At 42.3% G+C, this 13,413-nt stretch overlaps 1 protein-coding gene across 9 annotated transcripts in view; it reads right to left on the bottom strand.

The window, feature by feature from the left end:
* Positions 1 to 13,413, bottom strand: part of LOC143295370 (coiled-coil and C2 domain-containing protein 1-like) — a 286,204-nt gene that overhangs the window by 261,015 nt on the left and 11,776 nt on the right. For 7 of the 9 annotated variants that reach the window (XR_013057010.1, XM_076607028.1, XM_076607031.1 and 4 more), the window contains exon 1: positions 5,993 to 6,171. The exons of 1 other annotated variant lie outside the window; for it this stretch is intronic. Coding sequence is in view for 6 of the 8 variants with exons in the window: in XM_076607028.1 (XP_076463143.1) it covers positions 5,993 to 6,064 (72 nt within the window). In the remaining 2 variants the exon portion in view is untranslated. Of the gene's footprint in view, positions 1 to 5,992; positions 6,172 to 13,413 lie in introns of those variants that run through there. One more of the 9 variants, XM_076607033.1, reaches the window with a different exon arrangement.

Here is a 13,413-nt window from a genome sequence, read left to right as displayed (position 1 = left end):
ACCTTCCAGAGCCCATCTCGGCTAACCGTATCGAAGGCCTTGGTCAGGTCGACGAAGGCTGCGTAAAGGCCCATGTTCTGCTCCCTGCACTTCTCCTGCAACTGGCGTAGCACAAAAATCGTGTCTTTGGTTCCTCTGTTTGCTCGAAACCCACACTGGCTCTCGGGGACATTTTCCTCGGTGATGGTGGGAATCAGCCTGTCCAGTAGGACTCTTGCCAGAATCTTTCCTGCAATTGACAGAAGGGTGATGCTTCTGTAGTTGGAGCAGTCAGATTTCTCGCCCTTGTTTTTGTAGAGGGAGACGATCACTGCATCTCTGAGGTCACCTGGCACTACTCCTTTGTCCCAGCACAGAGTGAAGAGGGATGTCAGCTGTTCTGCGACAATGTCGCCTCCTGCAACGTACACTTCCGCTGGGAGCCCGTCGATGCCAGGGGCTTTGCCACCTTTGAGCTTCTTGATGGCGGACTTCACTTCTTCGAATAGCGGGGGGTTGTCCAGGTCATGCTTGACTGTCAGCTGAGGTATCTTCTCAATTGAAGAGTCCTGAACTGTACGTTGGTCTCCGAAGAGGTCTTGGTAGTGCTCTGTCCAGCAATGCAAAATGGAGTCTCGATCTGTCAAGAGAGTAGTACCATCTGATGAGCGCAGAGGGGCCTGCACTTGCAGTGACGGGCCATATGCTGCTCGCAAGGCTTCGTAAAAAGCTTTTGCATATAACTGAGTCTTCTCAGCCAGTTTAAGCCACCAGTTGTTCTGAATCTCCCTGAGTTTAGATTGTAGAGTGCTGTAAACTGTTCTGTGGGCTGCCTTAGCTGTATTGTCATCTTTACTGGCAAGGAGTCTGGCATGCGAAGCACGCTTTTCTTGTATGAGATTCTGGATTTCCACATCATTCTCGTCAAACCAGTCTCTGTTTCTGGTGGAGAAGCCAGCAATGTCCACAGCTGAATTTTGAAGGGCAGTCTTTAAGCGCTGCCACTGCTCCTGGCTTGATGAGACCTCTGCTTTTAGCCTGTCTTCGAGCTCCTTCCTGAACTCCTCTTCCTTGACCAGTAGTTGTTGGACATTTAACTTCTTAGTCGGAGGTCCTCTCCTTCTGATTGCTGGTCTGACTGTGAGCCTGACCTTGGCACAAACAAGCCTGTGATCTGTGTAGCAGTCGGCGCTTGGCATGACTCTGGTGTGTAGAACATCCTTAATATCCCTCTGGCGTACCAGAACATAGTCCAAAAGATGCCAATGTTTGGAACGTGGATGTTTCCAGGTCGTCTTGTATCTGGCCTTCTGTTGAAACAGTGTGTTGGTGACTGACAGGCTGTGCTTGGTGCAGAACTCTAGAAGCAAGCGGCCGTTGTCATTGCAGTTGCCAGTGCCATGCCATCCTATCACTCCTGGCTAGATGATATGATCCCTACCAACTCGTGCGTTGAAATCACCCATGATGAGAATCTTATCCTCCTTGTCCACTTTCCTGAGCAGAGAACTAAGTTCGCTGTAGAAAGCTTCTTTGGTGACGGCATCTGCTTGGAGGGTAGGGGCACACACGCTGAACAGAGAGACGAAGCAGTTGCTTGTAAGGGGCAGTCATAGGGACATGATGCGATCCAAATGTCCCACTGGAAGGCTATGGAGCTTGCTGGCAATAGAGGACTTGATCATGAAGCCTACTCCGGACAATCTGCGCTCCTCTTTACTTTTGCCTGACCAGTACAGGGTGTAGCCTGCACCCTCCTCTGTGAGGGATCCTTGTTCTGCGAAGCGGATTTCGCTGAGAGCAGCGATGTCAATGTCCAGCTGTGCTAGTTCCCTCGCCACCAGAGCTGATTGTCTCTGTGGTCGGTCGCTGTCGTCCGAGTCTTGCATGGTGCAGATGTTCCAGCACGCTAACTTCAAATTGCTTCTTGCTTTTGCTTTTGATTTTGATTTCTTTTTCTCAATGTTGTTCTTACTGCTGCAGTGAGATGCCCGTTGGCTGCGGCGAACCAACCAGGTGTGAGTGAGGCAAGCTGTGTTTAGGCCACCTTTTCTAGGCCTGTCTCCATGTGGAGCAAGCAGCGCTATCCCTAGAGAGGACTGCTTGGTTGCTCAGAGTGCTGCCGAATGCTGTTGTTGCCTCAAGTCAACAGACAAGCGACCCAACAGTCTGAGCCGCCTACATGCAGAATTGAGACTGCGACTCCCAGTACCATCTAGTACCTGTCGTTTCGCCTCTCCTCCATCGCTGTAGGTCTTTCTTCCTGCCTGCGCTGCGAAGATTTAAAGTGAAGACCAGTGCGCACAAACCAATCCCACTCTTTAGGCCATGCATCCTTCCACAGGGCTCAGCGAGCTAAGATGTCTATGGTGACCACAAGGCTGTAGACAGATTGCCTGTGACAGCTAACGGGCTCTGTCTGCCCGGGTTTTGAAATCAGAGATTTTCCTTCTCTTAGGCAGATTTACAACCAGGGTTGAAGGCTCAGCCCGCCCGCCCAGATATACCGCCAGCAAACTTAGTGGAAACAGGGGCACCGCGTGAAGGTGTTGCTAAGGGCACAGTATTGTAGGAGAGGCCATTGCAATAACCTTGCTTTCTAGCAAGCTAGACAGTGGCTACGTGGCGGTCACTACACCTGGGAAGGAGAGGGTTAGTCACTATCACTTCCCTTAGTGAGCGGGACGTCCGGCACCAGACCTCACTACCCCTTGAGATATAGTCCCCAACTATTTTCAGATTTAATGTGATGATATATCAAATCATATATATTATATATCCTTCTTATATCTGTAGTATGTGTATCATATGCATTTTTCTACTGTCCTACTTATTATTTAGGCTATTCTTCCATGAAAAAATATGTGCTTGTTAGTGTTGAGTTTCTTTGAAGTCTGACTGTATTTTAACTTTCAACTACGATCAATATCATTTTTGACTGTATTCTAACTTTCAACTACGATCAATATCATTTTCATGTTTTTCTTTCTTGATTATGTAACCCATCGCTATATTAGTATGTATGTGGAAAAGATTATATCATTGTGATGGCAACATCCACATTTTTCCCCTGTGTTTCTGCCATTCTGTTTCATTCCAAAGACGGAAAAAATGTAAATTTGTTTAAAATAACCTTGTAATATATATATATATATATATATATATATATATATATATATATATATATATTTCATCCCAAAGAAAGACATCATAGTAGTACAAGGTGACTGGAACGCCAAGATCGGAGAAGACTCCTACAACACCTGGAAGGGCACATGTGGACGATATGGTAACAACGCTACAAATGAAAGAGGTTTGAGACTCCTGGAATTTGCCTGCTTCAACAACCTGAAGATAACAAACACATTTGGACCACACAAAGCATCCAGAAGATGGACATGGCACAGCCCTGGAGGAGATCACCACAACCAAATAGACTACATCATGGTAAAGAAGCGTTTCCAGTCTAGCGTGAACATTGCCAAGACAAGAAGTTTCCCAGGAGCTGACATTGCAAGTGACCACGACTTGGTAATGATGACCTTCAAACTCCAACTGAAGAAAACAAGGAAACAAAGCTTCTCAAGACTGAAGTTCGACCTGGAAAAATTGAAAGATCCTGAAGTACAAGAGGCATTCCAAGCCATGATTGGTGGGAAATTCGCGCCACTCATCACTCTCGATGCAGATGACGCCGACCTGGATACACTCGTAAGCGACTTCAACGCAGCTGTAACTGAAACAGCCCAAACAACCCTTGGAAAACAACGCATCAAAAAGAAGCCCTGGGTCACGGACGACATCCTACAGCTGTGTGACAAACGTAGAGACCTGAAAAAGAAAAAGAATGAAGAAGAAGGGGCAAAACAGTACAAAGCAGTTAACACCGAAATCAAGAGAAGCATGAAGAAGGCAAGGGAGAATTGGATTGAAGGAAAATGCCAGGACATAGAGGAAAACCTGACAAGAAACAACAGCAAGAAAGCCTACCAAGTTGTGAAAGAACTTACCAACACAAGGCAAGGTAGAACTATGTCCAACATCCAGACCAAGGATGGAAAATGTCTAACAGAAGAACAAGACATCCTAAAGCGATGGACAGAATACTGCTCAGAGCTATACAACATACAGACCACAGGTGATCCAGCAATACTGAATGTTCCACCAGCCACTGATAACAGTAATCACCCCATACTCCGTGAAGAAATAGAGGCAGCAATAGCATCGCTGAAAAAAGGGAAATCGGCAGGAGTGGACAACATCCCATCAGAACTGGTCCAAGCAGGGGGTGAAGTTATGATAGATGTGCTACTGAAAATCTGCAACAAGATCTGGCAAACAGGGGAATGGCCCACACCGTGGACACAATCACTGATCATCACCCTCCCCAAAAAGGGCAATCTCCAGCAGTGTCAAAACTACCGCACCATCAGCCTGATTAGTCATCCCAGCAAAGTCATGTTGAAGATCCTGCTTAACAGACTGAAACCACAAGCAGAAAACATCATTGCTGAAGAACAGGCAGGTTTCAGACCAGGAAGGAGCACAACTGAACAAATCTTCAACTTGAGGTTGCTATGTGAGAGGTACCATCAACACCAACAAGACCTCTACCACGTCTTCATTGATTTTAAGAAGGCATTTGACAGGGTCTGGCATGCAGCTTTGTGGGCTACCATGAATCTGTACAACATCAACGCCAGCCTGATCAGACTGACACAGCACCTCTATGACAAAGCCACCAGCGCCGTCTACCTCAACAATAGCATCGGGGACTGGTTCAGAACCACAGTCGGAGTGAGACAAGGCTGTCTACTCTCCCCAACACTCTTCAACATCTTCTTAGAAAGAATAATGACTGACGCACTGGAAGAGCATGTAGGAACAGTCAGCGTAGGCGGCAGAACAATCACAAACCTACGTTTTGCCGACGACATTGATGGACTGGCTGGAAAAGAAGAAGAACTGGCAAGCCTGGTCAAACATCTAGACAAAGCCTCCACATCGTATGGAATGCAAATCAGTGCGGAGAAAACCAAACTGATGACTAACAACACCAACGGCATCAGCATTGACATCAAAGTCAATGACGAAAAGCTTAAAACAGTCCACAGCTTCAAATATCTGGGAGCAATCGTGTCAGATGAAGGATCTAAACCAGAAGTACTCTCGAGAATTGCCCAAACAACAATGGCACTCAACAAGCTGAACACCATCTGGAACAACAAAAACATCGCTCTCAGCTCAAAAATCAGACTGATGCGTTCCCTGGTTATATCAATATTGCTCTACGCCTGCAAGACTTGGACCCTGACTGCGGACATCGAGAGAAGAATCCAAGCTGTCGAGATGAGATGCTTTCGTAGACTACTTGGCATCTCCTACAGAGACCACATCACTAACACGGAAGTGAAGAACAGAATCAAGCAAAGTATTGGACCCTACGAAGACCTTCTGTCCATAGTGAAAAAACGCAAACTTAGGTGGTATGGACACATCTCCCGATCATCTGGTCTTGCCAAAACGTTCCTGCAAGGCACCGTACAAGGAGGCAGAAGGAGAGGACGGCAGAAGAAGAGATGGGAAGACAACATCCGGGGGTGGACAGGCTTGACGCTCGGTGACGCCCTGAGGAAATCAGAAAACCGTGAAGAGTGGAGAGGGGTGGTGGCCAGGTCAGCAGCGGTGCCCCAACGGTCTGAACCCAGACTACGGGAGAGGTGAAGGTGAAGGTGAAGGATATTTCATCCCGTCAAGAGATGTAAAGAAACCCAGTAAAAGAGTGAAGGGGAAGGCATGCAGACTGAAATGTTATTAGCCTAACCAAATTACAACTTTTTCCGTCTTACAAATGGAAATGTGAATATTGCCACTGTGCTTATATCACTGCCCTAGTTAAAAAAAAAAAAAAAAAAAAAATTTCGTACGAACGTGTGTTCACCCGCACTGTCTCAGTGCCAGAGGTGGTTCTGTTCCGCGTTGCTTGAATTGCAGTGAAATGCACAATTCTTACCTGATTCATAAGCTCAGCTCCTTTCCTTTTTGAAGCGTTGCCTGTGTCTTGCTTTGTTTTTTTACCAAACATGATTTTAGTAATCTCTACAACATGCAACAAACAGTCTAATTAGATTGCAACACACACACACACACACACATCGGAGACTTCGCAGAATGTTTGTTGACGCATCAGCCTGTGCCGGAAATCACGACCAGGCTACAGGGATGAGAGTTGTTTCTCTTTGCTGTCGAGAAAAGTTCGTTGTTTGGATTGTTTGCTGTTCTAACTAATCTTGAGTTCAAGTTAGACGCAAAGGAGTTAGTGTCATTGAGTTTGTCACTTAGATGAAAATGAGCAAGTTCCGATCATAAAGATTTCAGGTTAGGGGCGATGCCAAGCATCCAGAAAAATCCAGAAAACAAATTCCATATGGCAATAGAAGACACCACACAGGACATTGAAAAATGTAAAAGCCTGAAAGACCTTGGCATAATTTTTGATAATAAACTATCCTTTGACATACATATACAGAATATAATAAATAAAGCCAAACAGATGATAGGAATAATTAAGATAACATTTACCTATTTAGATAAAGATATATTTCTTAAACTGTATAAAGCATTAGTCAGATCACAAGTGGAATATGGTAATATTGTGTGGCACCCATACCTCAAGAGACAATCTATAGCTATAGAAAGGGTACAAAGAAAAGCAACTAAAATATTAAAAGAATGCAAATCTATGAGCTATCAACAGAGACTTATATACTTAAATCTGCATTCATTGAAGGGAAGAAGGCTAAGAGGGGATTTAATAGAAACATACAAAATGTTAAATTGCTATAATGCAGTCAGTGTGAATAATGTTTTTAAAATGTCAGATTATGAGAATACAAGAAATTCAATGATGAAAATTTGTAAAGAGCACTGTAATACTAACCTAAGGAAAAATTCATTAGCTAACAGAATTGCACATAAATTATATGGAATGCACTACCATTGGAAACTAAACTTGCACAAAATACTAATGTGTTTAAAAATCTCCTTGACATGAACATCAATTTAAAAGAAAAATTTACTGACTTTGATGAGTGATTTACAGAACATGTAAAAGAAAACATATGTATTCCACAAATAAAAGGAGACCGATATTGAAGGGGACATAAAAAAGGCCGTGAGGCCTAGGCAGTCAAATGCCAGTCCCTACACTACTACTACTACTACTAAACATTTTTGCCTTGCGGGAGCGTGTCGATACTCCCCCGTGTTGAGAGCCACTGGCTTGACATATCATTATTTTTTAGATAGACAAGCGCGCGCGTGCGTGTGTGTGTGTGTGTGTGTGTGTGTTGACTGTCGTCTCATTAATAATTTTACAGCAGATGAACAGCAATACCAGATATTTCTCACTCTGCTATTTCAATCATTTGTGAAATCTTTTTGCATATGGGTGCGTTGGCAGAATGAGAGAGAGAGAGTGTGTGTGTGTTAGTGCGTGTGTGTGTGTGTGTGTGTGTGCGCGCGCGCACGCGCGTGTGTGTGTGTGTGTGTGTGTAACAAGGTGGATGAGGCAGCCTACATGCCCAAGCTAAAAATAGTATGTTTTTTAATGCATGTATCATTGTATGTTTGTAAGTGAGACAGACCCAAAAGAGGCATAGTAATGTATGTTAAGGATACCATAAATGCTAAAGAACACACACTAATGGAAAATAACTTTGAAGAAAGCTTGTGGATTACCTTTACAACTAGAGATAGACAGAAGATATTGATTGGAACTATATACAAAAGCCCAAGTACAACAACTGAAAATGAGGAAAAAATGTTTGATCTGTTGAGTGAGCAAAGATTGAAACAGTTTGACTTGACTTTGTGATTTTAACTTCCCAGATATCAATTGGAAAGGCACATGTTCTGGCAAAAGAGGCCAGAACTGTTTACATGATGCATTCTTGACTCAAGTATAGTAAAGCAAACAACAAGACAAAGATAAGGACAAAAAGCAAAAATACTGGATTTGGTAACAGTTAATGATGAATACAAAATATCAGATATAGAACATCTAGCCCCTATAGGTAAAAGTGACCATGAAGTGCTTATGTTCTCACTGTACTTAGGTGATGACCAAGAATGCGAAGAACCCAAGCAATCATATAATTTTAAGAAAGTAAAGGGAACTTTAAACAAATGAGAGAAGAAATAAAGATGATAGACTGGCAAAAACTAAATGAAGTCAGTGTGGAACAATGTTGGAAAGAAATTTTTAAAAAAACCACTCTACATTCTACAATAGAAAAAAATGTCCCATAGCAAACCACCAAAAATTTATATAAAAAAATAATAATAATAAACAGAAACCAAGGTGGATAAATGCAAACACATTGAAATTTGTAAAAAATAAAAAAAAAGAAGAAGAAAAAAAAAAGAAAAGAAACACAAATTGTACCAAAAGTTCCTAGTTACCAAACAAAGGAGAGACTATCAAAAATATATAAAGGCATGTAATATATATAATAAAAAAAATAAGGGAAGAAAAAAAGAATTCAAAAAGAAACTGTCACATGAATGTAGGGATAACCCTAAAGCTTTCTGGAGCTATGTACAATCAAAAACTAAAATGAGAACAGGAGTGAGTCGATTAATAACTAAAGATGAAGACACAGTAGAAACAGACAGCGGAAAAGCGGATATTTTGAAATCATTTTTTTCTAGTGTTTTTACAAAAGAAGATATAAGTACTGTACCTTCTCTAAGTGCAGCTTCAAAGTCAAATGGTAAGATTTTGGATAGTAGATGTTTCGGTTGAAGCTATAAAAAAGAAACTTCAAACTCTGAAACCAAACAAAGCTTGTGGTCCAGATGCCATTCCTTCAAAAATACTAACAGAGCTGAGTGAAGAGATTGCAGTCCCATTATACCTACTCTTTAACAAATCACTTGAGGAGAAGACTGCCCATAGACTGGAAAACAGCAACAGTTATACCAATTTTCAAAAAAGGAACAAGAACAGACCCAGGGAATTACAGGCCAGTGAGCTTAACATGTATCGTATGTAAAATTAATTATTAGAATCATTCATAAGAGAGGCTATTGTTAGGCACATGACTGATAATAAATTGTATGCTGAGTGCCAACATGGATTCCGCAAAAATAGGTCATGTGTGACTCAACTTCTGGAAGTGATGGAGGATTCTACAAAAGAGATAGATAAGGGAGAAAACATAGATGTGTTATACTTAGACTTCAAAAAAGCATTTGACTCTACCACATGAAAGAAACTGGAATCTTATGGAATAACAGGAAACATACTTGGGTGGATAAGGGACTTTCTAACAAAAAGAACTCAAAGGGTTAGGATTGGTAGTTCCTTCTCCGGTAAAGCTGATGTTATAAGTGGCATACCACAAGGTAGTATATCAGGACCTGTACTATTTCTTTATTCATAAATGATCTCCCTTGTGAACTAAAGAGTACATGTAAAATTTTTGCAGATGACACAAAATTATACAACTCTCCAAAGTTCTATCAGGTTTTACAAAAAGATATTGAAACATTAGTAAAATGATCAGACACATGGAATCTATATTTTAATGCTAAAAAATGTAAAGTACTTCATATTGGGAAATCAAACCCAGAGAAAGAATACATAATGAAAATCAGAGACAAAGAAATAAAAGTATCAAAATGTGATGAGGAAAAAGACTTTGGTGTCACATTTGACAAAAATTTATCACTTGACAAACATATAACAAATAGTATAAACAAAGCGAACAGAATGATTGGAATAATAAAAAGAGCATTTACATTTATAGATAAGGTTACTTTCTTACGGTTATATAAAACATTAGTTAGACCTATCCTAGAATATGGAAACACTGTATGGTACCCAACACAAATAAAGCAGTCAAAAGCCATAGAAAGGGCTCAAAGAAGAGCAACAAAGCTGGTCTATAGCATAAAAGATTATTCATATCAAGAAAGATTAAAGTACTTACAACTACCATCACTTAAAGCAAAAAGAGTAAGAGGGGACTTGATACAGACGTATAAAATTTTAAATGGGTTTGACGATGTAAACAAAGCATGCTTTTTTTGTACTCCAAAGGAAGACACTACGAGAAACAGTACAGACAAAATATTTAAACAGTATTATATATAAAACGTGCACCTAGTATAAATACTTTTAAGAACCTCAAAGATAAACGTGAGTTATTGACAAAAACGAAATATGACTTTGATGGATAAAATGACTGAGCTAGTCAATGACCTGACCAACAATATAAAGGAGTAAATCTGAAGGGGCATAAAAAGTCAAAAATGGCTAAGTTGTATAAAACAACGCCCCAAATCCTGATCCTGATCCTGAAGTCCATTTGTATTTCTTCATTATTCGTGTATCTTAACTGGATCTTTTCTGTATCTTTTCTTTATGGATATCTTTATGTTAATAAATAAACAAATCAATCAATCAATAATAAAACACAGTTGTTGCTTATCATCAATCTACCATCTGAAAATCAAAATCAAAACATTTTCTTTGACCTTTATTTCCATAAGTTGCAGTGAGATTTGCTTCATGCAAGTGACTCATTACTGAGATATGACAACCTATTGCTTTGTGCATAGACACTAATATTGCAGTGCGCACCACATCTGCTCATTAAGCTGATGCTTGACCAGCAGTACTAAGTGTTACTCAACGCGCTTAGGCCTTCAGTTGAGGAGGTAAAAGAAAGAAACAAGAGAGGCAAGGCCTTCAAGACTCACTTGTGATACACTTTTTAAAAAAATCTAATCGTTAAAATGTGTTCTGTATTTGTTATTATAAAGCTTCGGGTTAAAAAAAAAGAAAAAAAGTCCTAACCAGATTCGAATCCCGCATATTCGGGTGAGAAAAAACTGTCTTACCCACTGGCTCCTTAACTGATGTTCTAAAATTTAATATTTGAACATACTTTTTTAAAGGGCGATAAATCAATTGTGGTATTCGCAGTGAGAACGCTGTTTAAATCATATTATTCTGGTGTATCTTGGGTATTCAAAAAATCTTTAAGGGCAATAAAAAATTCTTTTTAAGTCCGCGGTAAAGGAGACGTGGCTGGTAAAGGCATTGCAACATTTAGCCATTTTCTCTAGATCTAGATAGATGTACAAGTTTAGTTACATCTGCCGGGAATGTAGTATGACACAGTCAATTCAATTTCTCTTTTATGTTCATTCTAGTTTTATAGTGTTATAGTGTGCCAGCAGTGTCATCCCCCCCCCCCCCCCACCTGCATTCTGTCCCCCTTCCCTCCCCCCCCCCTTCGCCCCCCCCCCCCTGCCCCCCCCCTTCCTTCTTATCTCCCTTCCCGCTCCGTCCAAAGCCCAGTCTTTGAGGTTGCGCCGACACCCGCGCCACCCTCCCTCCTCACCCCTACTCCCTAGTCGGCGCCTTTGGTCCGCGACACCGCATCACCCGCCCCAGTCGTTGAAACACGTGCGGTTATGTGACGTCTGCCGCAATCCCCGTGCTGAGCGGAACATCCCGTGTGGCGGCCTGTCTTTCAAGTCGTTCCCCATCTCCCCTTCCACGAACGCAGCTGACGTAGATGGCGGGACTTCGGAACGTAAACTAGGGAAAATTTATGCTAATGCGAACTTTGATCATGCCGGCTAACATGCCGAGAGTTGTATTGTCCTGTCTCCCCAATCTCTCTGTGACGTAAACGGGTGAGCCTGTCGTCACAGAATGTTATAGAAACAAGTGGGTTGAATTGTAGCGAATCAGATCAATCTGTTGAATTGGACGAATTGGGATTAAGCAGTGAATCTGTCAGTCATTCAGTAGCTCATTAGGACAAGCGAAGATTGGTTATTTCAGTTCAACTAGTTGGGGAGTGAGTGTTGTAGCTTGGAATAGTATGCACAATATGTTGTGGGGAGGGATAAAACCAGTCAGCAAAGCCAGTTCTTAGCTGTCCCAGAAGAACTGACTGACACAGGGTGACTGACTAATCAGTGATGTGAGGAGCAAGGAAATCCCTGTTGGGCTGTGAGTACACAACTGTAATGGTTTTATGTTATGTTGATAACTTCGTTGTGTTGGGAAACTATGTTTTATGTCCGTGGGCAGCCAGTTTAAGTTGATCTTGTGGCTTGTGGAAAGAAAAGGGGTTAACGTGTGAAAGCTACCCACTGAGAGAAGAATCATCCAGGCAAGGGATGAAGCCCTGAGGCTACAGAGAGAGCTGGAGGAGGACCAACAAGAGCAACAGGCCAGGGAAGAGACAGCTCAATTGGGAGAGAAACTGTTGCGTTTAGAAGAGAGTGTTAGGTCCATGCAGGGGTTAATGTCAGATTTAGTCAGTCAGAGAGATGGGGCTGTGATAGAGAACAGGGCTTTGGGCAAAAGGAAGAGAAGGAATAGACATAGGAAAGGTCAGTCAGTGGTGGGAAATGGGATTCCCCTAAAGGTGGGTAAGGTTCTCCCCAAGGAAAAACACAAAGATTCCCACAATGAGAACCAGAGAGACTTGCCCAATAGTCTCAAGGGGCAGGATCAGAGTCCGAATGAAAAGACTCCAGTCAGAACAATAGCTGACTGTGACGATGATCCTTGCCAGGGTGAATGGGTGCTGCTGCCCATACCACCTGATCCAGGAATTTCTGGTACTTGTGCCACGCGGGAAGGCACAGGTAATGGAGACTGCCAGGATGCAGTCAAGTCTTCCGGACGGTCACACAGACCGGTGGTAACTGGTTTGTGTGAGACTGGCACCAGGTCTCATCTGAAGCCTGTGGTGCATGGGACATGCGCAGGTGCCATGGTCCCAGCTCAAGACTGACAGGGTTGGGAAACTGTCAGGGTCAAGCTGTAGGGTTAGAGCCAGGGACAGGAGTCGTGCAAGCCATCCAGCATTGGCTAGAGTTGTTGCTACAGCCTGCTAGGGGAATATTGGAAATGAGGAAAATTGTGTATGTCATGCTATGTTTTGTGGTTTTGTTTTCCTTCATTCCAGGATTTGCGGTGGCTGATGTGTGTCAGCTGAAACTCGCATGTTGATTTTTGGGCTGTGGTTGTTGATGTATTGCATTTCATTGATTGTATATTATTCATGTATTTCCTTTTTTTTTACATGTTGCAATTTTTCTGTTGATTTGTATTGTTAAGGGTGGCATACATTGGAGAATGTACGGTTACAGAGTCTTGTAATGTTCTCATTTACACATGTTTTGTTTTTGCTAATTTTTGGGTTAGAGAACTAATCTCCCCATTAGCATTAATTGATGACGGCAGTGGTCAGCATGTGGTCAGCAGCAATGAGGACATTGCATTCAAAAGCCGGGGGTGGGTGTTATAGTGTGCCAGCAGTGTCACCCCCCCACCACCTGCATTCTGTCCCCCTTCCCTCCCCACCCCTTCGTCCCCCCCCTCCCCCTCCTTCTTATCTC

Source organism: Babylonia areolata, chromosome 20, assembly GCF_041734735.1.
Source record: "Babylonia areolata isolate BAREFJ2019XMU chromosome 20, ASM4173473v1, whole genome shotgun sequence".
NCBI classification, from domain to species: domain Eukaryota; kingdom Metazoa; phylum Mollusca; class Gastropoda; order Neogastropoda; family Buccinidae; genus Babylonia; species Babylonia areolata.
This window is presented reverse-complemented; position numbering and strand designations above follow the sequence as displayed.